At 50.3% G+C, this 22522-nt stretch overlaps 2 protein-coding genes across 6 annotated transcripts in view; both read right to left on the bottom strand.

The window, feature by feature from the left end:
- The window catches only part of LOC133134846 (huntingtin-like), a 49822-nt gene extending 32382 nt beyond the window's left edge, over positions 1 to 17440 (bottom strand). The window contains exons 1-22 of one of the 3 annotated variants that reach the window (XM_061251335.1): positions 17092 to 17440; positions 14807 to 14890; positions 14387 to 14507; positions 12572 to 12631; positions 11584 to 11663; positions 10898 to 11036; positions 8773 to 8914; positions 8211 to 8389; positions 7525 to 7738; positions 7209 to 7256; positions 6948 to 7028; positions 6088 to 6593; positions 3869 to 3992; positions 3361 to 3479; positions 3157 to 3268; positions 2503 to 2640; positions 2238 to 2396; positions 1964 to 2061; positions 1156 to 1301; positions 975 to 1038; positions 647 to 747; positions 7 to 153 (exon numbers count right to left, since the gene is read on the bottom strand). In XM_061251335.1, coding sequence (XP_061107319.1) covers positions 7 to 153; positions 647 to 747; positions 975 to 1038; positions 1156 to 1301; positions 1964 to 2061; positions 2238 to 2396; positions 2503 to 2640; positions 3157 to 3268; positions 3361 to 3479; positions 3869 to 3992; positions 6088 to 6593; positions 6948 to 7028; positions 7209 to 7256; positions 7525 to 7738; positions 8211 to 8389; positions 8773 to 8914; positions 10898 to 11036; positions 11584 to 11663; positions 12572 to 12631; positions 14387 to 14507; positions 14807 to 14890; positions 17092 to 17189 — 2960 coding nt within the window. In that variant the 5' untranslated portion in view covers positions 17190 to 17440. The remainder of the gene's footprint in view (positions 1 to 6; positions 154 to 646; positions 748 to 974; positions 1039 to 1155; positions 1302 to 1963; positions 2062 to 2237; positions 2397 to 2502; positions 2641 to 3156; positions 3269 to 3360; positions 3480 to 3868; positions 3993 to 6087; positions 6594 to 6947; positions 7029 to 7208; positions 7257 to 7524; positions 7739 to 8210; positions 8390 to 8772; positions 8915 to 10897; positions 11037 to 11583; positions 11664 to 12571; positions 12632 to 14386; positions 14508 to 14806; positions 14891 to 17091) is intronic. The other 2 variants (XM_061251336.1, XM_061251337.1) reach the window with 2 other exon arrangements.
- A 1005-nt stretch (positions 17441 to 18445) lies between these two features.
- LOC133134858 (G protein-coupled receptor kinase 4-like) overlaps positions 18446 to 22522 on the bottom strand; it is a 64343-nt gene continuing 60266 nt past the window's right edge. For all 3 annotated transcript variants that reach the window (XM_061251367.1, XM_061251365.1, XM_061251366.1), the window contains one exon: positions 18446 to 22485. Coding sequence is in view for 2 of the 3 variants with exons in the window: in XM_061251365.1 (XP_061107349.1) it covers positions 22432 to 22485 (54 nt within the window). In the remaining variant the exon portion in view is untranslated. The remainder of the gene's footprint in view (positions 22486 to 22522) is intronic.

Here is a 22522-nt window from a genome sequence, read left to right as displayed (position 1 = left end):
GTGTACCTGGTGACCGTGCTGACGGTGAAGTGGGAGGGGGGCAGGGTCTCGTGCATCAGCAGCTGCAGGTAGACGCTGCTGTGATCCCTCGCTATGGAAACCACGGGGTCGGCCTGGCCCTGGTCACAGTCGTAGAACAGCCTGGTGACGAGCCTGTGGCACACACACCGTTTTCACACTCAGAGAACAGCACAGTGTCACACACGTCTGGCGTGTGCGGCGTGTAACACGCGTGTGGCGTGTGCGGCGTGTAACATGTGTGCGGCGTGTAACACGCGCGTGGCGTGTGCGGTGTGTAACACGCGTGTGCCGTGTGCGGTGTGTGACGTGTGTGTGGCGTGTAACACACGTGTGGCGTGTAACACGCGTGTGGCGTGTGTGGCGTGTAACACGCGTGTGGCGTGTAACACATGTGGCGTGTGTGGCGTGTCACACGCGTGTGGCGTGTGCAGCGTGTAACATGCGTGTGGCGTGTGCAGCGTGTAACACGCGTGTGGCGTGTGCAGCGTGTAACATGCGTGTGGCGTGTGCAGCGTGTAACACGCGTGTGGCGTGTGTGGCCTGTAACACGCGTGTGGCGTGTGCGGCGTGTAACACACGTGTGGCGTGTGCAGCGTGTAACACGCGTGTGGCGTGTGTGTCTCACCTGCTGACGGTGGCGGCGGCGACGTGGCGTACACGCGGGTCCTCGTCACCCAGCAGGGGAATCACCACCTCATTCAACACACGCTCCTGGAGCTTCAGCAGCTGCACACACAGAGAGGGGGTACAGACCACAGGGGAGTGTCAGAGAGAGGGGGTACGGACCACAGGGGAGCGTCAGAGAGAGGGGGTACAGACCACAGGGGAGCGTCAGAGAGAGGGGGTACAAACCACAGGGCTACAGGACTACAGACAGCAAGGCTACAGAACTACAGACCTGCAGACAGCAAGACTACAGCCACAGACAGGGAGGGGCAGAAGCTGAAGCTCACCCCGGTGTAGTGGTGCGCCCCCTTGTGCAAATGTTGCGTTTTCCTCTCCAGGAAGCTGACTAGCCTGTAGAACAGGAAATGGCTCGTTAATGAGGAGGGGGTGGAGGGTGGGGTGCGTGATTCTGCGCTTAAGAGCCCCAGAAGCGACCAATGCAGTTACCACGGTTACCCGCTCTCTTACCGAAAATCCAAGTCCCCCAGCGTCTCCAGCAGCTCGTTCCTCACCAGCCAATAGGAGCAGTGCCTGAGGGTCAGGAGGTCAGTGACCAGCTGCAGGCCCTGCTCACTGAAGCTACTGCTGCTGCTACACAGGGCCATGAGACAGTGCTGCAACACACACACACGCCCCGCTGAGTATACACACACTCACACACACACTCACACACTCACACACTCACACACTCTCACACTCTCACACTCTCACATTCTCACACTCTCACACTCTCACACACACACACACACACACACACCACTCAGTATAAACACACACACACACACACACACACACACACAGACACACACACAGACACACCCTGCTGAGTATACACACACACCACTCAGTATAAACACACACACACACACACCCCGCTGAGTACTCACACACTCTCACACTCACACACACACACACACACACTCACACTCACACTCACACTCACACTCACACTCACACTCACCCTGCTGAGTACTCACACACACACTCTCACACACACACACACACAACTCAGTATACACACACACACACACAGACAGACACACACACAGACACAACTCAGTATACTCACTCTCACTCTCACTCTCACTCTCACTCTCACTCTCACTCTCACACTCACACTCACTCTCACTCTCACTCTCACTCTCACTCTCACTCTCACACTCACACTCACACTCACACTCACACACTCACACACTCACACACTCACACACACACACACACACACACACACACACACACACACACACACACACACACACACACACAGGACGCTCACCCTCACAGATCCACAGGCCATCTTGCAGGTGACGGATGACTCGTCTCTCAGTGCCCTCTGCAGCAGAGGCACTAAGTCCAGTGGGGTGACGGGGTTCCCTAAAACACACAACACAACCATTCCCCAGGAAACCACACTCACAGACCAGCGGGAACACACATCCACAAAACCTGCCAGTGCAACGAAGGCAAACAAAACTGAGACCGTTTACAGTCTGCTCATTAAAGCAGGACGCTCCGGGCGCCCGGGCCAGGGGGGTGTTGGGCCGGCTGACCTGTGAAGCTCTGGACCTGGGCGAGCCAGGGCTCGGCGCTGAAGCGGGTCTTGTGGAGGACGGAGCAGATTATGGCCCCACACAGGACCGCCGTGGCCCCTCGGACCTGCGGGTCCCCGTGCTCGATGTAGTGCAGAACGTCCGTCACGTACTGCTGCTCTGTGAACGGAAAACAAGACATTTTAAACAAGGAATTTCACTTTCCATTACATTTTATCAAGTAGACACTTTTCTCCTTTTCACCAGGGGCCCTCTGCACACTCACCCTGGGGCAGCTGGCCCTCCAGGGGCCCCCTGTAGAGGCTGTTGAAGAAGGCCTCGGGGTGCAGGGCTGCGGCCCCCCCCACACAGCTCACCGCCAGAGCCTTCACGCTCACACGCACCTCCTTATCGGGGACCAGACCTGCAGGGACACCAATCACAGGGCTGCATGTTCAACATGTCCCCACATACACCAATCACAGGGCTGCTTACTCAACATGTCCCCACATACACCAATCACAGGGCTGCTTACTCAACATGTCCCCACATACACCAATCACAGGGCTGCTTACTCAACATGTCCCCACATACACCAATCACAGGGCTGCATGTTCAACATGTCCCCACATACACCAATCACAGGGCTGCTTACTCAACATGTCCCCACATACACCAATCACAGGGCTGCTTACTCAACATGTCCCCACATACACCAATCACAGGGCTGCTTACTCAACATGTCCCCACATACACCAATCACAGGGCTGCTTACTCAACATCCTTCTTCAACATGTCCATCACATCCACCAACCACAAAACGGATTGTTGTTCAACATGTCCACCACATTCACACGGCCCCTGCAAACTAACATTTGACCACGCTGACCAATCAGACGGCCGCAAACTCGACACACGACCAATCACAGTGCGGGATTACCGTTCTTCTCTCCGGTGAGGAGGAAGGAGGCGGAGAGGAGGCGCAGGCAGTGGACCAGCGGCTCGGCGTGGCAGTCGGTGTAGTGTCCGATCTCGCCCTTTATCCTGGACGGCTGGACGCAGACAGGAAACAGGAAAACGTCAGCTCAGCGTCCAGGGGGGTGAGAACGGGCCGCGCCGCACAGCCTCCTGGGTAAAGGCTCACCTTGTTCTCGGGCTCGGCCGGCTCCAGCACCTCGTCCTTCGTGATGAATCTGTCCACACTGCTGTCTGAGCCCTGCCTGCAGTGCCCCAATCCCTCCAGCAGGTGGGGCTTCCTCAGGGCTACGGTCCGCACACAAACACAAACGCGTCAACGGGCCGTTCTGGAGCAGGCGGAACACCAGCCAAGCTTTGACACTTCTTCTCCACTCCACTCCAAAATGAAGAAGGGGCACTCGCATTCACTAGTGTACTAGACAACAGGGAATAGATGAGCACTGGTTATTCTGGTACAAAATGGCCGCCGTGCATTGGGCAGCCCAGTTTGTGCTGCGCGCTGGTTAGGACAGCTCCACGTTGCGATGCGTGTCATGGGATCTTTCATGATCACAGTGAGTCAGTGAGTCAGTGAGTCAGTGAGTCAGTGAGTCAGTGAGCCGAACGGCGGCGTCTCCTACAGCACAGTGTCCCACAGATGATGATGATGATGATGGAGATGAAGGGGGTCTTACCCAGGCTGGGCTGGGAGAAGGGATCCAGGGCCTCCTCAGGGACAGAGCTGTTCTCCTCCTCTTCCTCATCCTGCAGCGTTCCGATCTGCATCCCGGAGTACTGGCTATCACTGCCGTCCAGGACCTGAGACACACGCACCATACACACACACGCACCACACACATGCACATACACACACACACACACACACCATACACACATACACCACACACATACACACCACACACATGCACATGCACATGCACCACACACACACGCACCACACACACACACACCACACACATGCACATACACACACACACACACACACACACACCATAAACACATACACCACACACATACACATACACACACACATACACACACATACACACCACACACATACACATGCACCACACACACACGCACCACACAAATACACCACACACATACACAAACACACGCACATACACACGCACATACACACACATACACACACATACACACCACACACATACACATACATACACATACACCACACACATACACACACACATACACACACGCACATACACACACATACACATACACCACACACATACACACACACATATACACACACATACACACACACGCACACCACACAAGCCAGTCAGGCAGCGTTCATGGTGTGTAAAACACACTCATTATACCGCTCCCCTTCCTCCAGCTTAAACACTAATTACCCAGAAACACATCTTCCCCATTCACCCAGAAACACATCTTCCCCAATCACCCAGAAACACATCTTCCCCACATTCTGGGCTGAAGGCATTGGGCCTGGAATCTGACTGAACATTAAAGCACAGAAACCAGCCAATCAAGACGCTCTCCATGACAAGCCAACCAGCTATGCGGCAACACACAAACAGCCAATCAGCACGACTCAGAGCAGAAACGCAGTCCTTCCGGGGACTTCCGCCCACGTGGACTTTCTAACTCAACCTACGGGCCAGCGGAGGACAGAATCCCCCTGTAGCTGAGTCCCGTCAGGGAGATGCTTTTTCCCGCCACTGGTTGAGGGTTTTTCTCCCCACTATGGAGTTTTTTTGTAACCTTTCGCTATCTGGGGGGCTCAGGGCTGGTGTTTTTCTCTTCCTTTCTGTGACTCGGTAAAGCGTCTTTGCGACAGTCTGCTGTGAAAAGCGCTACCCGAATAAAAATAGATGAGACTGGAGTTGAACTGCAGAATGAGCCTGGCGAGGGAGTGAGGAAGCAGCAGGGGCAGCACGCTGAACAGCCTGCCGCCACGTCCACACGGCGGGGCCTCCACAAACAGCAGGGCGATGACCGTCTGAACAACAACCTTTCCCCATGCGTCAGGTGAACGGTGACGGTTAGTCCGTCGGTCGACTTAGTGCAAACACTACTTAAGTCACTGCTTATGACTACCTAAAAAAGTTCAATTTTTTAAGTTCTTGGGGAATTCCCAAATTGGTTATGAATGTTTTGCAAAGCTAAGACTACTCTACACAGACACAGATGGATTCTGGGATTTAATTCATTAGTGGGAATAGAGAGTGTTTCGTCAAAGGAACATGAATGAGAAGGATGGAGTGCAGAATTTACCTCTGACAAACTGAATATCAGCTCAAGACAAAAAAAAAAAAAAAAAGGCAAAAAGTTACACGATTAGTTCACACACAAGATGAGCTGAACAGATTGAAGTGGGAATGAAACGTGCACTGATTCCAAACTGTGAATTGATCACGGAATCAAGGAAGACCGAGGAACCGTCAGACAACATACACATGCCGACTGAAGATTAGCGTTTAGCATTAGCACTGTTTTCTACATGAGAAAATCAAGTGATGGCAAAAGGTATGAGACAGGCAAGTTTGCAGCCAATGAGCATCCAGCATCCATGCTGTGCTTCTGCAACCCAATGGCAGGAGGGGAGGGGGGGGAGGGGCCAAGCCTCCAGATCTCTGACGGACAGCTGTGAGCCACACCCGGCTGTCTGTGCAGAGGGCTGATGACCGCGAACGCCGCCGACCGCCAACCGCCAACCGCCAACCGCGGACACGGGGCGGTCAGGCGGGGGGCGGGGACGGGAGGTCAAAGGTCGGTAGGAGCAGGGCTGCAGCAATGAGAGGGGGGCGGGGCTGAGGGTGGGGATTGGTGAAGGAGGGCGGGGGGGGGGGGGGGGGGCGGGGTTTGGGCGGAGGCCCCTCCCACCCGGGGCACGGCAGCGGCTGACCTTGTCGCTCCCGCTAGCGAAGGACGCGGCGGAGTACGACGAAGAAGAAGAAGAAGGGGTGACGGAGGAGCCGAAGTCGGAGCAGGGCGAGGCGTCCGGCCCCTCGGTGGAGCAGGGGGAGGGCGGGGCCCGCGGGGGGCGCCGGGGCGGACTTACGAGCTCGGGGCAGTCGGAGGGCGTGGCGGCCGAATCGGGCCCCTCGGTGGTGGTGGCCGAGCTGTCGCTGGCGGGAGAGAGAGCCTGGTGGTTGGTGTCGCACGCCCCCCCGGCGCTGACGTGGCTGGAGTCTCCGCTCAGCATGTCCTGCTCTTCCTCCCCGCCCACCCCCTCCTCCTCCTCCTCCTCATCATCCTCCTCGCCGCCCTGCCCCGAGGACGTGCTGCGGTCCACGGACTCGCCCGGCTGCAGGGCACGCTGGGACGACCGCGGCTGCTCGGTGATGATGTCATGGCCCGCCGAGGCGTCCAGCGCCGACGACTCACTGGCGCCCTCGCTGGTCCCCGAGGCTGCAGGAGGAATTACAGCCAGGCCAGGTCACACTTTCACCAACACTGTTAATCACACACTGTCATTCTCTCCAGGGCAGGGGCTACCCTGTTACCTAGGAGTTGATTGTTTGCCGGTAAGATTTTCAACTTTAGCAGCCATTTTGGCCTGTAACCAGGTAGGTTGTGTTAAAGTGTAAAAGGCTGATAAAATGCTTCAAATCGCCGGCAATTTTTTAAATCCAAAACCAGTCTGGCCAGTGGGTGAACAGGTAAATTTGGTGCCGTGGTTAGAGGGCTCATCAGTCCATTGAGACGGCGAGTATAGCCGTGCCCGGGTCGGACTGCAGGGGCGAGTAGCGGGAGTCCACACACCTGTGAAGGTCCCAGAGCTGACCTCTGACCTCCCATCCAGGTCATCGTCCAGGCCCTCCTCCTCCCCCGAGAGCAGCTTCCCTGGAAACACTGCGAGTTAGAGGCAGCAGGGGCTATGCACACACACACTCACACACACACACACTAACATATACACACGCAAACTCACATACTCACGCACTCACACACTCACACACTCACACACTCACACACTCACACACTCACACACTCACACACTCACACACACAGAACTGTAGTCACCTTTCTGTTTGCGGTGGATCAGTGGGCTGCAGGAAGTACCCCCACCAGCTGCAGGCGACAGGAAAGAGGAGGTGAAGAGACAGGAAACAGGAAGCCCAGAGCCCCGCCCACACACCGGGTGGGGCGGGGGCAGGGGGGGAGAGAGAGTAGAGGAGGAGCGGCCACCCAAGCAAAGCGCCTCCCATCATGCTGAGAGAGCCGCAGGAAGGGGAGGGACAGACGCACAGAGACGCGCTGCTGTGTGTGGGAGGCGGAGCCTCAGGGTGAGTGACATGGCGGCAGGAGGCGGAGCCTGGCTGTGATTGGCGGGACTCACCGATGAGCTCCAGGATGCTGCCGCTGCGGGGGCGGGGTCCCTCCCGGTCCCTCTCGGGCTGAGCGGCGCTGGGCCGGGCCATGCCCCCGGGCGTGCTGAGTGCCTGCAGCAGGTCGGGAGGGGGCGTGCGCAGGGTCTGCTGCAGCAGCTCCAGGGCTGCAGTCACCACGTTATGGTCCCGGTGCTGCGTGTGGTGCAGGGTCAGCTCGTACACCTGCAGGGGAACACAGCTCAGCTCTTACACCTGCAGGGGAGCACAGCTCAGCTCTCACACCTGCAGGGGAGCACAGCTCAGCTCGTACACCTGCAGGGGAGCACAGCTCAGCTCAGCTCAGCTCAGCTCAGCTCGTACACCTGCAGGGGAGCACAGCTCAGCTCAGCTCAGCTCAGCTCAGCTCAGCTCAGCTCGTACACCTGCAGGGGAGCACAGCTCAGCTTTTACACCTGCAGGGGAGCACAGCTCAGCTCATACACCTGCAGGGGAGCACAGCTCAGCTCTTACACCTGCAGGGGAGCACAGCTCAGCTCGTACACCTGCAGGGGAGCACACCGTTATCTTGGGTCTGTACCTCTGTGAACACTCGGTCTGTACCTGTCAGTTGCTGGGTCTGTACCTGCGTCAGTTGCTGGGTCTGTACCTGTGTGAGTTGCTGGGTCTGTACCTGTGGGAGCCGCGCGGTCTGTACCTGCGTCAGTTGCTCGGGCGTGGGGGCGATGTCAGTCTCTTTGCGGGTCACTCCAAAGCTGCCCTTGAGGCCGGAGTCTCTGACCTGCTGCTGCAGGAGGGGCATCAGGTACCGCAGCGTCAGCAGCACCCCCAGGACCAGAGGGCTGGGGGCCTCATCGTCCACCGGGACCAGCAGCCCTGAGGGGGGCAGGGCGTGTTTAACAGGAGAACAGCGTGTGCAGGGCGTGTTTAACAGGAGAACACCGCGTGCAGGGCGTGTTGAACAGGAGAACAGCGCGTGCAGGGCGTGTTTAACAGGAGAACAGCGTGTGCAGGGCGTGTTTAACAGGAGAACAGCGTGTGTGTGCAGGGTGTGTTTAACAGGAGAACAGCGTGTGTGTGCAGGGCGTGTTTAACAGGAGAACAGCGTGTGCAGGGCGTGTTTAACAGGAGAACACCGCGTGCAGGGCGTGTTTAACAGGAGAACAGCGCGTGCAGGGCGTGTTTAACAGGAGAACACCGTGTGCAGGGCGTGTTTAACAGGAGAACACCGCGTGCAGGGCGTGTGGACGGAGCCTCACCCAGCAGCACGTTCAGCAGCCAGGTGTAGAAGTACTGCCCCCGGCGGGAGTGCTGGCACACGCTGACCGCAGAGCTGGCCGCCGTGCGGCGGATGGTGGGCGAGCTCGACTTCAGGTTCGACACGAACGCCTTCAGCAGCACCTGGGGGGAGAGAGGGGTACGCACTGAGGGGTACGCACTGAGGGGGAGAGAGGGGTACGCACTGAGGGGTACACACTGAGGGGTACGCACTGAGGGGGAGAGAGGGGTACGCACTGAGGGAGAGAGAGGGGTACACACTGAGGGGGAGAGAGGGGTACGCACTGAGGGGTACGCACTGAGGGGGGGAGAGGGGAACGCACTGAGGGGTACACACTGAGGGGTACGCACTGAGGGGGAAGTGCTTAAGGTGGGCAGGCAGGCAGGCTCCCAATTGTTATTTTCAGATCGAGACCAAAATCTTGAGAAAAATGTTTGGTTGTAACATCGCTACTCGCAAGGTGGGGGGTCCTGTTCCGACGGCGTATGAATGTTTGCCATCGCTGACAGACGCAGTGCAGCTCTGCTGATCATCAGGGGATGAGCAGAGAGAGAGCAGAGGGAGAGCAGAGAGGTGTGGTAATGGGGCAGTAATTAGATTGCACCTGCATCACAGTCCGTATTTAGAGATGATGTCAGCGGGGGACCAGCGAAGAGGGAGATTGCGTAATCCTGTGAGCCGCTAGCCCCTCCCCCCTCCCAACACAAGCACGTGTCAGTCACAGGGCCACACCCAGAAATGGGCGGAGTCTGAGGGCAACAGCACTTACAGATGCTGCTCGCTCCCTCCCTCACAACACCCACACACACACATTGACACAGACACACACACTGACACAGACACAGACACACAGACACACAGACATACAGACATACACAGACATACAGACACAACCCAACTTGTGCACACGCACAGAGACAGACACACACACACACACACACACACACACACACACACACACAGACATACAGATATACATACACACACACACACACACGTCTTTTGAGTATTGCGCAACCTGACAGAGAGCTCTTATTCTCTCCCGGGACGATTACAGAACTTGAGCCGAAAACAAAGTGAGGCTCTGTGTCCCGTTTCCGTGGATACCTCCCCATTCCCAACTCACAGAGGATCTCAGAGCTTGTGGACGGGACGCGATTCAGCCCAAAAACAAACAGCCCCCCCCCCACACCCCACCCACACCCCACCCATCATACTTCTGTGATTCTGTCATTTCCTCAGCAAAACAACAGATCTGAACCAAACGTTGTGTTGTGTCGGCCATAAACTAACCCAGTGCACTGTTAGACCACGTTATGTTCCCAGCCTGACTGGTGCCCCAGTGGGGGGCCCAGTGTCTGTACTCTGCTGTTGTGCTTTTCTCATTGATCACAGGGCAGATGGCACCTGCAGCACACCCTTCATAAGGTCCCTGACCGAGAGGGAGCTCTGTGGCAATCTGAGGAGTCTTCCGTTGCCTGTGTTTCCACAGGGTGTTAGTTAATGTGGCTACTAATTGAGCTTCTTCTTTTACGTAATAAATCCAGTTCTCTTGCGAGTGCCTGTTCTTGCTGAGTGTGCGGTGAGAAGCCAGTACCACGTGGGTCTGGGGCGGGTCTGGGGAGGGTCTGGGGAGGGTCTGGGGCGGGTCTGGGGCGGGTATCGGGGGGTATCAGGCGGTATCGGGCGGGTCTGGGGCGGTATCGGGCGGGTCTGGGGCGGGTCTGGGGCGGGTCTGGGGCGGTATCGGGCGGGTCTGGGGCTAGTCTGGGGGGGGTCTGGGGTGGGTATCGGGCGGTATCGGGCGGGTCTGGGGCGGGTCTGGAGCAGGTCTGGGGCGGGTATCGGGCGGTATCGGGCGGGTCTGAGCCGGGTATCGGGCGGGTCTGGGGTGGGTATCGGGCGGGTCTGGGGCGGGTCTGGGGCGGTATCGGGCGGGTCTGGGGCGGGTCTGGGGAGGGTCTGGGGCGGGTCTGGAGCAGGTCTGGGGCGGGTATCGGGCGGTATCGGGCGGGTCTGAGCCGGGTATCGGGCGGGTCTGGGCCGGGTATCGGGCGGGTCTGGGCCGGGTATCGGGCGGGTATCGGGTGGTATCGTGCGGGTACCTTGATCTCGCCGTCGTTGGCGAAGTGGCCGAACGGGGCCATGATCTTGGGGACGGCCGCCGCCAGCGTCTCCTGAACGCTCTCCTCAGGCCTCCTGCTGATGCGCGTCAGACACGGGAGCAGATTCACCAGGTAGGGCCTGAAACACACACACACACACACACACACATACACAGCATCAATACACACACACACACACACACAGCATCAATACACACACACACACACACACATACACAGCATCAATACACACACACACACACACACACACACAGCATCAATACACACACACACACACACACACACACACACAGCATCAATACACACACACACACACACACACACACACACACACCACACACAGCATCAATACACACACACACACACACACACACGCAGCGTCAATACACACACACACACACACACACACACACGCAGCATCAATACACACACACACACACACACGCCGTCAATAACACACACACACACACACACACACACACACACACGCAGCGTCAATACACACACAACGTTAGTACACACACATATAAACACACACCGTAAATACACACACACACACACGCTGCTCCTTTTGCAGGGTGTGGTAGACAGGCTCTGAACTGGGTGTTACTCTGAGTGCCCAGGTTAGCAGCTCACCTTTAGCCCCGGGGGGGGGCAGCGCTTACCTGCATTTCTGCGGGCGCACCAGGTGAGAGAGCTCAGCGAATCTCCACAGGGCAGCTCGGAGGCTCCGGGAAGCACCATTCTGCAGGGGAACAACAGGGAGTCACACGTGTGAAGCACACTTCATTCAACAGCTAGAGCAGGGCTGCCCAACCTTGTTCCTGGAGATATACCGTCCTAATCAAGAATTTAGCGCAAGCAAAGCCAATACGATGGACCTGCTCTACAACTAGTCCAACACAGGCAAAAGTACCTTCTGCAAACGCCCGTCATTAAATTATTTTCTATAAATCACTTCCTGCTTTCAAAACCCCAAAAATCATACATTCCTAAAATAAATATTCTGCATATACAATTCAGCGCGATGTTTATTAAGATTTAACGTTTCACCTACATCCCAGTGACAGCCCTACTTTTATGTTTGGTGTTATGAAGGTCCAATGACCTGCAGGCAGAGGGTGTGCCTCAGGGACCCAGCACGTGATTCTATAGCCTTGATACAGGAGAAGCACTAAGCAGAGAATGATTTAGAGAACTGTTTTCATGCTCGAGTGCACACAAACTCAGCAGAGACACATCTAGCCAGTGAGCTGCTCGTACAACAGCCACCAATCCCTTTACAGCAGGCAGAGGTGGAGACGACCGCATCCACGGGATTTTCTAAATGCCCCCAAAGCGAACGATACCTTGCGCGTCTGCGAGAATAGCCCAGACGTTAGCATTTCTGAGATGCCTATTCCAACCCTCTGACAGGTGACAGCAGGTAACATCCTGGCCCTTTCACCTTTTACGGAAAGATACTCCGATACCGGGCTTATTTCAGTGTGCAGACCCACACTAAGCTGTCGAACACACATCCACGCACATCCACGAGAGCCAGTGACAGGCTGGAGAGATTTGATTGTGCATCAGAGATTGGCCTCTTTTCCAGTGACCATGGTTCTAGCAGGTCAGTGTTTCTGAAGCAGGAAGCGTGCAAGACTTCTTTACCTTTTTTATCTCTTTGTAGAGCTCCAGCTGCAGCCTGGGAAGGTTGGAGTCCATCAGAGCCTGTGGAGGAGGAGATCAGGGCATTCATTACCCATAACCACCTGCATTCATTACCCATGAACACCTGCATCAGAGCATTCATTACCCATAAACAAACACCTGCATCAGAGCATTCATTACCCATAAACACCTGCATCAGAGCATTCATTACCCATGAACACCTGCATCAGAGCATTCATTACCCATGAACACCTGCATCAGAGCATTCATTACCCATAAACACCTGCATCAGAGCATTCATTACCCATGAACACCTGCATCAGAGCATTCATTACCCATAAACACCTGCATCAGAGCATTCATTACCCATAAACACCTGCATCAGAGCATTCATTACCCATGAACACCTGCATCAGAGCATTCATTACCCATGAACACCTGCCGCAGTGCCTGATAATATTCACAATGCCTTTTAAACGTGCAAATGCTCCTTTTAAAGAAGCAGATGGGGAAAAATGGATCAAGATGAAAACAGATTGTACACATAACTGCAATATTTAATCTACTTTGCAAATGCATTTAATAAAAAAAACTGTATGAAATGAATTAGAATATTGCTAAAACAGATGACTAACTGTGAGACTCCAGAGAGGACATGCATTTATACCTCAGGACTTGCAGAGAACTTGCAGAGGTTTGCAACTGATGTTGTGACCAAATCCTATCGGACACTGAAGCAAATATCGTGAGCTAGCCTCCCCGTCAGCTGAAACGGGCGCATGGAAGGTCTCACAGTGCGATTAAAACAAATTCAGCGGAAACTAAAGAGAGTCCAATTTTTTTCATAACCTGCCATCTGTCATATAGCCTAATGTATTCAGCCATTATAGATACAAATATTTTTCTTTTACAAAAGCAGAATTCTTGTCAAACCAAAAGGAAAGGCAAATTCAGCAGTTCATCATCGGTTACTGCAAATCTACACCACTTTGAATGTGTAAGTTCCACCAAGCCAGTGAACACAGCATACTGTGTCCTGGAATTAGTATTTACCTGAAACAGCGAAAATACTGACTGTGAAGTCACCCATTTTACTTGAAATCTTTTATTTGAAATTGTAGAGGGTTGAGGTGCAGTTTATTTCACATTCTTTGCGATTAAACAAGCTGCAAGATTTCCAGCTTTTCCCCTTTTTTATCGACTGCAGAGAAGAAAGAGAAAAGCATACAGCACTGTCTGCTGAGGATAAAATCTTTGCCACTCTGTGACACTCCAGTGCTGTGTTGAACTGCTCATCAGGATATTAATTACAGTCTCCATTTTAATTAACTGCCCAGGCTGGATTATATAAATGTGCTCAAACACTCAAGCAAAGGAATACACACTTAAAACACATTCTTCAAATGTGGCCAGAACCGCAACTCCACCAGGCCTTGTGACATCAACTCAAACCAGCGAACAGGTATGAGCAAGTAAAACAGGTATAAGCAACTTTGTTCACTGCAGTGAAGATTCATCTCCGAGACCGAGTGCTCAAAGAATGAGCAAGATGGTCACCAAAAAAAAAAATACAGTAAACTAATCTATAAAGTACCCTCAAGACCTTCAAAAAGGTGACCGGGGTAGCGCTGGGGTCCCGTACAGATCTGTCAATCAAACAAATCACCTCATGTAAAGGGAGAAATGATGATCATGTCTCAACACGGACACTAGCTGGCAGGAAAACCGTGAGATCATGTGGACAGCAGACAGAGAGAGGGAGGAAGGTGGAGGAAAGGCGGAGGAGACGCACGGGGAGCGAGGAGCTGTTCTTACTTTAATGATCTTGTTCAGGCACTCGTCGGCCACCATCCTGACGTCGGACTCTCCGTCGTCGCTGCACAGCAGGAACATCTCCATGGCGATGCCCAGCAGTTTCTGAAACTCTGGGGACGTCCTGATCCCAGAGCCATAAGGAGTAAGACAGGGGGGGGGTTCACGGTCACTCTACACAGACCTCTGCCACGTCCCGGCCCAGAGAACCGTGGGCCGATCTCCCTACTGAACACTCGGTCCAAACTCCACCAACAATAACCACACACCCAGCAGAAAACATCTAGTCAAGCTTATGTAGACAAAATATATACAAAACACAACTTTGGCATGCGACCGCCAACATTTCAGATTTAGGTAAATAGGTAAAAAAATAGGCTGATTTGCAGTAGGCGGCCAATACCTTTGGAGAAGATGGCTTACCTCAAAGACTGGGCCACAATGTTTTCACATATTGTCAGACAGTGGGTGACTCTGTCCTTTTTGGTGGTGGCAGGGTCTTTCTTCCTGTGAGACGGGAGAAGAGCAGAGGGGATGAGAACAGGATAAACCAGGATATGGCGCAACACGAGGGATTGGGTGGGGAGAGAAGCTCGGAGCAGCCGTGTCATTGTATCATCGCCACTCAGACACACACATACAGGGAAAGAAAGGTTTATTTGTTTCAGCTTTTTGAAAAGAAAAAAAAACACCTCCCTTTTCTCATACACTTCTATAACACTTCTATGCTACTGACACTTGACCCAGAGGGTAAAAGGTCAGCTCATAACGCCAATGTTAAAATCAGGAGAGTGAGAGGAGATTGGGAGAGGGAGAGGGAGAGGAGAGTGAGAGTATGCGGAGAGGAGAGGGAGAGGGCGAGGGAGAGGGAGAGGAGAGTGACAGGACAGACTGTTCTCCCCTGGTCTTATGTCTGCAGCCTCAAACCCATCTGAGGGGCATCTCCATAATGAGGGAATGAAATCACACAGAAACGCACCTGTGCCAAGGTGCTCCAGGAACAGAGAGACACAGGGGGCAGTTCAGAATCCAGACTGGGAACAGCATTAGTGTAGTCTACTACAATCGCCACGATAAGATCTACACAGCTGTTGGGCCCTTGAGCAAGGCCCTTAACCCCACATTGCTCCCTGGATACTGCACTGTAGCTGCCCACTGCTCCTGAGTGACTAGGATGGGTCAAATGCAGAGGACACATTACCCCACGGGTTCAATAAAGTATATCTTCTTCTTCAAACAGCTCAAAATGTAATCAGAGCTCCGATCAGGAGAATAGAAAGCTGTGTTGAGAGAGAGGCATGCAGTCGAGTGTCCCAAATGTTTTGGGCGCTTCACCCCCCCCCCCCCCCCCCCACCCCACCCCACCCCCCCCCCCACCCCACCCCACCCCACCCCACCCCACCCTAATCACATGGCAGGTTGTAGCAGCAAAGTGTGAGGGGGTGGGGTTGTGGGGATCAGAACACGGGCACAGGCCCCCCCCCACAAAGTAAGCCAACTTTTCATCCTGGGGAATCTTGTGGCTTGTATTGTACAGCCAGCTTCAACTTCCATTCTATTCACTTTCCTGCTGTTCTACAACAGACAGAATTCCAGATGATGTTTCCAACTGGTGTACCAATCAGCTGTCTAATAAGTTCCTGAGTAGCAGGACCAATTTCAATCTCTATGAAGCCCCTCTCTCCCATTACATTACAGCTATTTAGCTGACACATTAATCAAAAGTGACTTACAGTTGATTAGACTCAGCAGGCGACGACAACCCCCCTGGAGAAATGTAGTGTTAAGCCCCTTGCTCAAGAGCCCGGGAGCTGTGCAAGATCTTATCGTGGCTACACCGGGGCTTGAACCACCAACATTCCCGGTCCCCGCTGCCGACCCATCATCGGCATCACCACAAGTGAAGTGAGTGTTCATTCATATTGAAGGGATCGGGTATAGTGTCAGTGTCCATGTCAAGGCTTAACCAGTTTGCACAGGGTAAAAATCTCAGACTCAAACTAAATCAAAGACAGGTGTGGAACAAAAACCTACACAGTCGAATCAGCACCTGAACCGAATGGCAAAAGTAGGGAACACTGAAATGGGCGTAAAAGTGCATCGATAGTTTTAGCGTCGGCGGGCAATGGGCTTATACTAATTGCCCAACGTTACACACAATCCAAGTATCGCCCTTGACAGGCAGTTATCAAGCTGGTAACTTGATAGCAAATTCCACACAGGCTAGTTTCGTTTTTATGTTAACTGACACCACAGTTGTCCAGCTAGCCATATGGTATTGAAACGCGAAAACAACACACTACATCGGATCAACTTTCCACCATTGAGATATGCACCTGCCTATCACATTAAAAAAAGCTAACTAGCTAACTGCACTAGCTACCATATAACGTCAGCTAAATTCACTTTCCTTCATTTTTTAGCTAATGCTAGCTAGTGCAGGTTATGCATAGTCACCTTATTTTATTCTAGGTAGTGTTAGCTAGCTGTCTGTGGTAATTTGATAATACGATAAACCATTCATGAGTAATGAGCTAGCTAACTCGCTAACGTTACACACACTGTGGTGCGTCACTGCAGCTTGTAACATTGAAAGAATTGGGGGCAAGTCTGCCCTGGGAACGTCCTGTCAACTGACAGTGATCTGCAGCTAAGCTAAATCCGCCTCCATTCGCTCCCGGTGCCTCACCTTGGTGCACGATACTTACTGTTTCTGCACCAGCTCCTCTGCCAGCGGTAACCCCTGCTGTTGCTGGAAAGACTTGAGCGACTCGAAGGCCTTCATCAGTTTCTCCATGGTGGCCATTTTAACGGGAATAATATTTACAAATAAATAGCACAAGCAGCAGGGAAAGCAAATACAGCTAGCTAACGTTAGCCAGCCAGCTGTCTAGGAAGCGGGCGGCCGCGACGCGTCGCAGCGACGGCTTCAAACTCGCAGCCCCCTTCCCGACGCCGGGATTTCTCTGAACTTCTGGCCAATATATCCTTCAAATGAATGGAACGTAGTTGGTGATGCGATATCCAAAATTGTGAGCCATCTTTTAACACACTCCCTCCCTCCTCCTAGCAAGGAAGTGAAAGCGCTGGAAAGCGTGTGGGAAAAGACGCTCCAATACAGACCACTCAGCGTCGACTTCGGTTTGATTGACCACAGTGCTGAGCAATGGAAAAACTCAGCGGCGCATGTTGCAGTAAGGAAGCAGGTGGGTTATACGTATTTACTCCCACAGTCCGTGAAGCGCCTGCAAGCGGCGAAATCATATGATCTTGGAATGTGGGAAACACGATTGCCAGTAAAAACAGGGAAATTATGCTCTCGTCTATTATTACATGGATTACGGCAGCGAGAGAGACCTGCAGTGCATTTAAAAAACCGCAGGAGATTATCAAAAATGTTTATGGGACAACGCTTATTTAATTGTGCCAATTTACTACACTTTTATATTGTGTTTATAAAACATTTATTTTGAATGGCATTTACCGCATATATCTGCTGCTGAACTCGGGTTTGTGAAGAGCTCGTGTTTTCATGTCTGTTTTCCTATGAATAACTGGCAGGCGAGCGCGAGCATATTGTTATTTCAGATTTTGTGTGACGTAATACGATGTGAAGGCCAACATCATAATACGGAAAGGGATTTGCCCAAAATGGTGCACGCACTTCCATACGATGTTTCTTACATTAATAATTATGTGTGGATAATTAAGGAAATGCTGACTAAGCTACTCAAGCATCAATTTATTTTTCTTCTTTATCAAATACTAGTTAAACACAAATTCAAATTCAACAGCAGACAGCATACAATTAAAATAATAATAATAATAATAATATAATAATAATAATAATAATAATAATAATAATAATAATTATAATTATAATTATAATAATAATGATAAGTGATCGATGAAGCAAACGTGGACGTGCATATATAATCCTGCATGTTTAAGACCGATAGCAAAGGCAACTCTAATGTTTTATCGATTCAGGTGAAGGACACGCTTTAAATGCTTAAAATCTTTTTTTTTTTTTTGTATATATATAGAGCATGAGACAATACATTTATACAAACGGCAGTGTTTTATTTCATAATTACAAATGTCATATGGTACAACACCCAGTGATAGAACTTGTACAAGAATTACATTGACTGCAGTGGATGAAAGACACAAAATGGGTCACCTTGCATTAATAAAGGCGGCGTCCAATACTTCTGATCCGTTGGCATCAGAATATAATTTACAAACAAGAAACCTGAAGGTTACTACCAACACATGCTTGATTAGGAAAACATTTTAAAACAGGCATTAAAATGCACTTTGTGCAAACATTCAAACCGATAAAAGTATTTCCTTCCCAGCTAAATACGAGCGCTGAATGTGGCATGTTCCGATTCTCCTCTAATCTTCTTCTTATTCAAACCGATATTAAAAAAACTAATACAATAGTAAAGGCCTACTAACTGGGACAGATAAAGTCATTCTAACTCACACAGGAAAAGCCTGAAATAGCCAAATCCGTTTCCCTTTTAATGCTCATTTCACAGTTAGTCCAACAACTCCTCCAACATCTCCTATTTGAACTGCAATCCCCCTCATAGTGCAAGAAGTCCGTGTCCGCTCTTACAGCCACCAACAGTAAGCCACATCAGCTCAGTAAGTCGCGTTCAGCTGCAGAAATAGCTGGGGAAGCCTAGCCCTAACTGCAAAGGGGTGTTCTCATCCTGCCTTTTACAAAACAGCGGGTTTGAGCTTTACAATGGGGGCCAGAAAAACTACACTGGAAAAGCAAATGTATCAAATTCTGAAATTTGAACAATAGATTTACACAAATGCATCAGAGATGGAGAGAATAAACAAAACGTGTGAGAGAGGCAGGATTTGGGCACCCCTGGATATTAAATATTACGTTTTAAGCAAAAAGAAAAAGAAAAAGAAAAGGCAACAGTGTTCACAACACCACGCACAATGTACAGAGATCTAAGGCCTAAAAGCAAGCGTCAGCTGTGGTTCTGATGTGAGAATGAGAGGCATGTTTACTGCAGAAGTCAAAAGAGGACCTTCTTTGACTCGCTTCTTTCTGCACAAAAAGTGACCTCTCTAGTGAAGTTTTGAGATCAAAGCGTTGCAAGTCAGAACGTCGAGAACTCCATTAACTCTGCCAAAAGTTGTGAAATTACGTTTTTAATAAGGGAATCGATTATCTTTATGTGAGGAAACATTTTACAGCTGTACAAAACACCCATCATTCGACCCACCCCCCTCCTCAGGCAAGCGGAAGAATGGATGCTCAGTCTGGAGCGACGTATTCATAACAATCACCGGTTATAATGACATGAGCCTTAAGGCAAAGCAGGGCGGTGCAATAACGTCCCGCAGCGTGTCAACCCGACTTCAGTTCATCACAAGTCCGTGTCCTTGAACCAACCATGAAGCCTCGGTCACCACGAATGAAGAGGCACTGAGACCTTTACTGCTAGAAGTGCGGTCACGCTCGTGCTGCTTGTGAGCCTCATCAGAAGCTCTCCACTGTTTTTAGTTCCCTTGCGTGTGACGGGGTCGCCTCCACATGGACTCAGTGCGGGGAAAAGGCAGATTCTCCTCTTCTTTTCAACAACAAACTCCCGTCTCCCGACGTACAGTAGGTGCTTTCTGAACCGGCAAACATCAAATACCGTGATTTGCTAAAGGCATATTAACATGGCACATATAATGCATCAAGTTTTTCACAGTTCTAAAAAGAAAAGAAAGCTTACATCAATAGACTTAAGCAATAGTATTTCAGGTGCATTGTATGGGTGAATATAAAAAACAAAATAATAATTATGCCAACTTGGTAGCACTCCAAAATATAAAATAACATTAGTAGTATCTGCTGTCATGAAATCACTCTCAGCCCCACTGTGGAAATCAGTTTTCCTGTCAACATAGTTTACCCTGGTATAACAAAGTGCAACTTACACTGATTTATCTTATTTGAAGCTTTCACTAGTACAAGTTACAATCACAAGGGATTTACAAATATGACAAGTCTTTGAAATGGCCTCTTGACAAATGTGTCAGAATAGGTATTTCCGTTAATTTACCGCTAATGGAAATAACTGAATTTAGCAGACACCGCACAGAGCCACATTTCTCTATGGAGCATCATTAACCGCTACAACAGCGGGGCAACAGAGGGAGAGACGCAAAATGAAGGTCTTCAACACGAACAACATGGGAGGTAAAAGCAAACCTTTTCATATTAAATCAGTTTTAATGTCACACCACTGCGAGATGGATATTTTTCGCGGTCTGTTTTACTTCAGCTCAACTCAAAACCGACTGTAGAAAAATTGAGACTTTATTTACATGTCCAATGTGAGTTTTTCATAATATAACCCCACATAAAATAGTCGAAATACAGTGGAGTGGATACAAATTAAAGAGAATAAAATATATAAACTACACTAACCAACAGGGAATTAACATTTCTGTCAGGATGTACAGAAGTAAAGTGACAAACATCAGGGAAAAGGCAGTTCCACAAAACGTCCAATGGGAACAGGGCAAAGTGTCTCCTCCCAACACATAAGAAAGGTCCCAAGGAAGCCTGTTTGATGGCGAACTGGTCACAGACACCGCGTAATGTCGGGTGACATAAAAACGACAAAATTCCAAAATTTCTATAACTATTTCAGAGCAGCCATTTTCTTTCTTTGTCATATTTACTCCCAGGCCATTGTCAGCTGTAAATATTGTACAACACGTGTGTGTAAATCAGCTTCTGTCCTACTGTATTAAGGCAAGTCACTCACTGAAATGTACGAAGGGAATTCTAGGCACCAGTGTATCCCAAACCTCACCTCTAAACTTCACACAACAGACTGGAATGTTATTTACGCATTAAGCCGCCAGAGCATTTGCTTCCAGCACTTGGTTTTCAATTTTCATGCAAGAAACATTTTATTCTAAGTAACTATAGCGCACACTTATGGAAAATAGTAAATTCCATGAATGAAGTAAAAACAAGGCGGAAAGCTCACAATTTTAGCTCAGTCACAGAATTGACTGTTCTCTACCTAATTGAGCATGACACATTTCCTGGGTTTTTTTTTTTGTTTTTTTTTGTTTTTTTTAAGAGATCATATTTATGGCAGAACTCAGTCAAGCACACACACTCCTTTCTACACAAAAGCCATGGTTCCCATCACATTGCATCACAACGTGGGACCTTTCCACACACATGAATGGAACTCCTCTAAAAACTGTAACAGATATTTTAATCACCTTGGTAAAAACAATAAAAAAAACAAAAAACTTTCCAATGGTTGTTGGATAAACGACTTCACCGTGAAACATCAGCAAGAGTCCTACATTTCTATATTTCTCCCATAATGACCAGGGAGTCAAACATATGCACATGTATTCATGTTTCCAGGAATCAAAACGGTGTGCTTATATAGGAAGTGGATGACATCATGATGTCATCCGCATGGACAGAACAAAAATAGGCTTTTCATGTTAACGTGCTAAGAAAACTGTCCACTGTGAAGAAGATTTCACACCTGGCCAGAGATTCGACAGTCAAACCCTTGTCTACCCACAATCTCACATTACTGGAGGTGCCTTAAATACATCTCTAAGGTTGTGGGGGAAAGTGTGTTAGCAGGCCTTGCAGCTGTATGTGTGAAAGCTGGATGTGCTGACACTATACGCCAGCCGAAAATATGAAACAAGATAAAGACACAACGCCCTATGCTACATTTAAAAAATAAGATTACAGTTACCGTACTGTGCTTATTTAAAAAATCCTTAAATACACATTATTTTTACACTCATTCTGAAGGAGAAAAAATATGTATGCATTCAAGTGGTACTTATATGGCTTTTTGTACAATACAACCTTTAGTGAAAATATACATCTAGACATAATTCAAGTAAAAATGTACAAAATATTTAAACTCATACATTTCTTTCTTTAATTATAATACACTTTTAATACAATTCATAAATACAGTAAAACATTCATTTTGTTAGGATTGCGATGTTTTGGCTGACAGAGCGGTTTAGATTCTGGAGGGCTCCTCTTCCTCCTCACTGTAGCCACTCTTAAAACAGACCTGAGAACAGCGAGACACAGGTATCACACACACACAG

This window comes from Conger conger, chromosome 8, assembly GCF_963514075.1.
Source record: "Conger conger chromosome 8, fConCon1.1, whole genome shotgun sequence".
Taxonomy (NCBI): Eukaryota; Metazoa; Chordata; class Actinopteri; order Anguilliformes; family Congridae; genus Conger; species Conger conger.
Note: the sequence above shows the minus strand (reverse complement) of the source record. Positions and strands in the feature narration are given on the sequence as shown.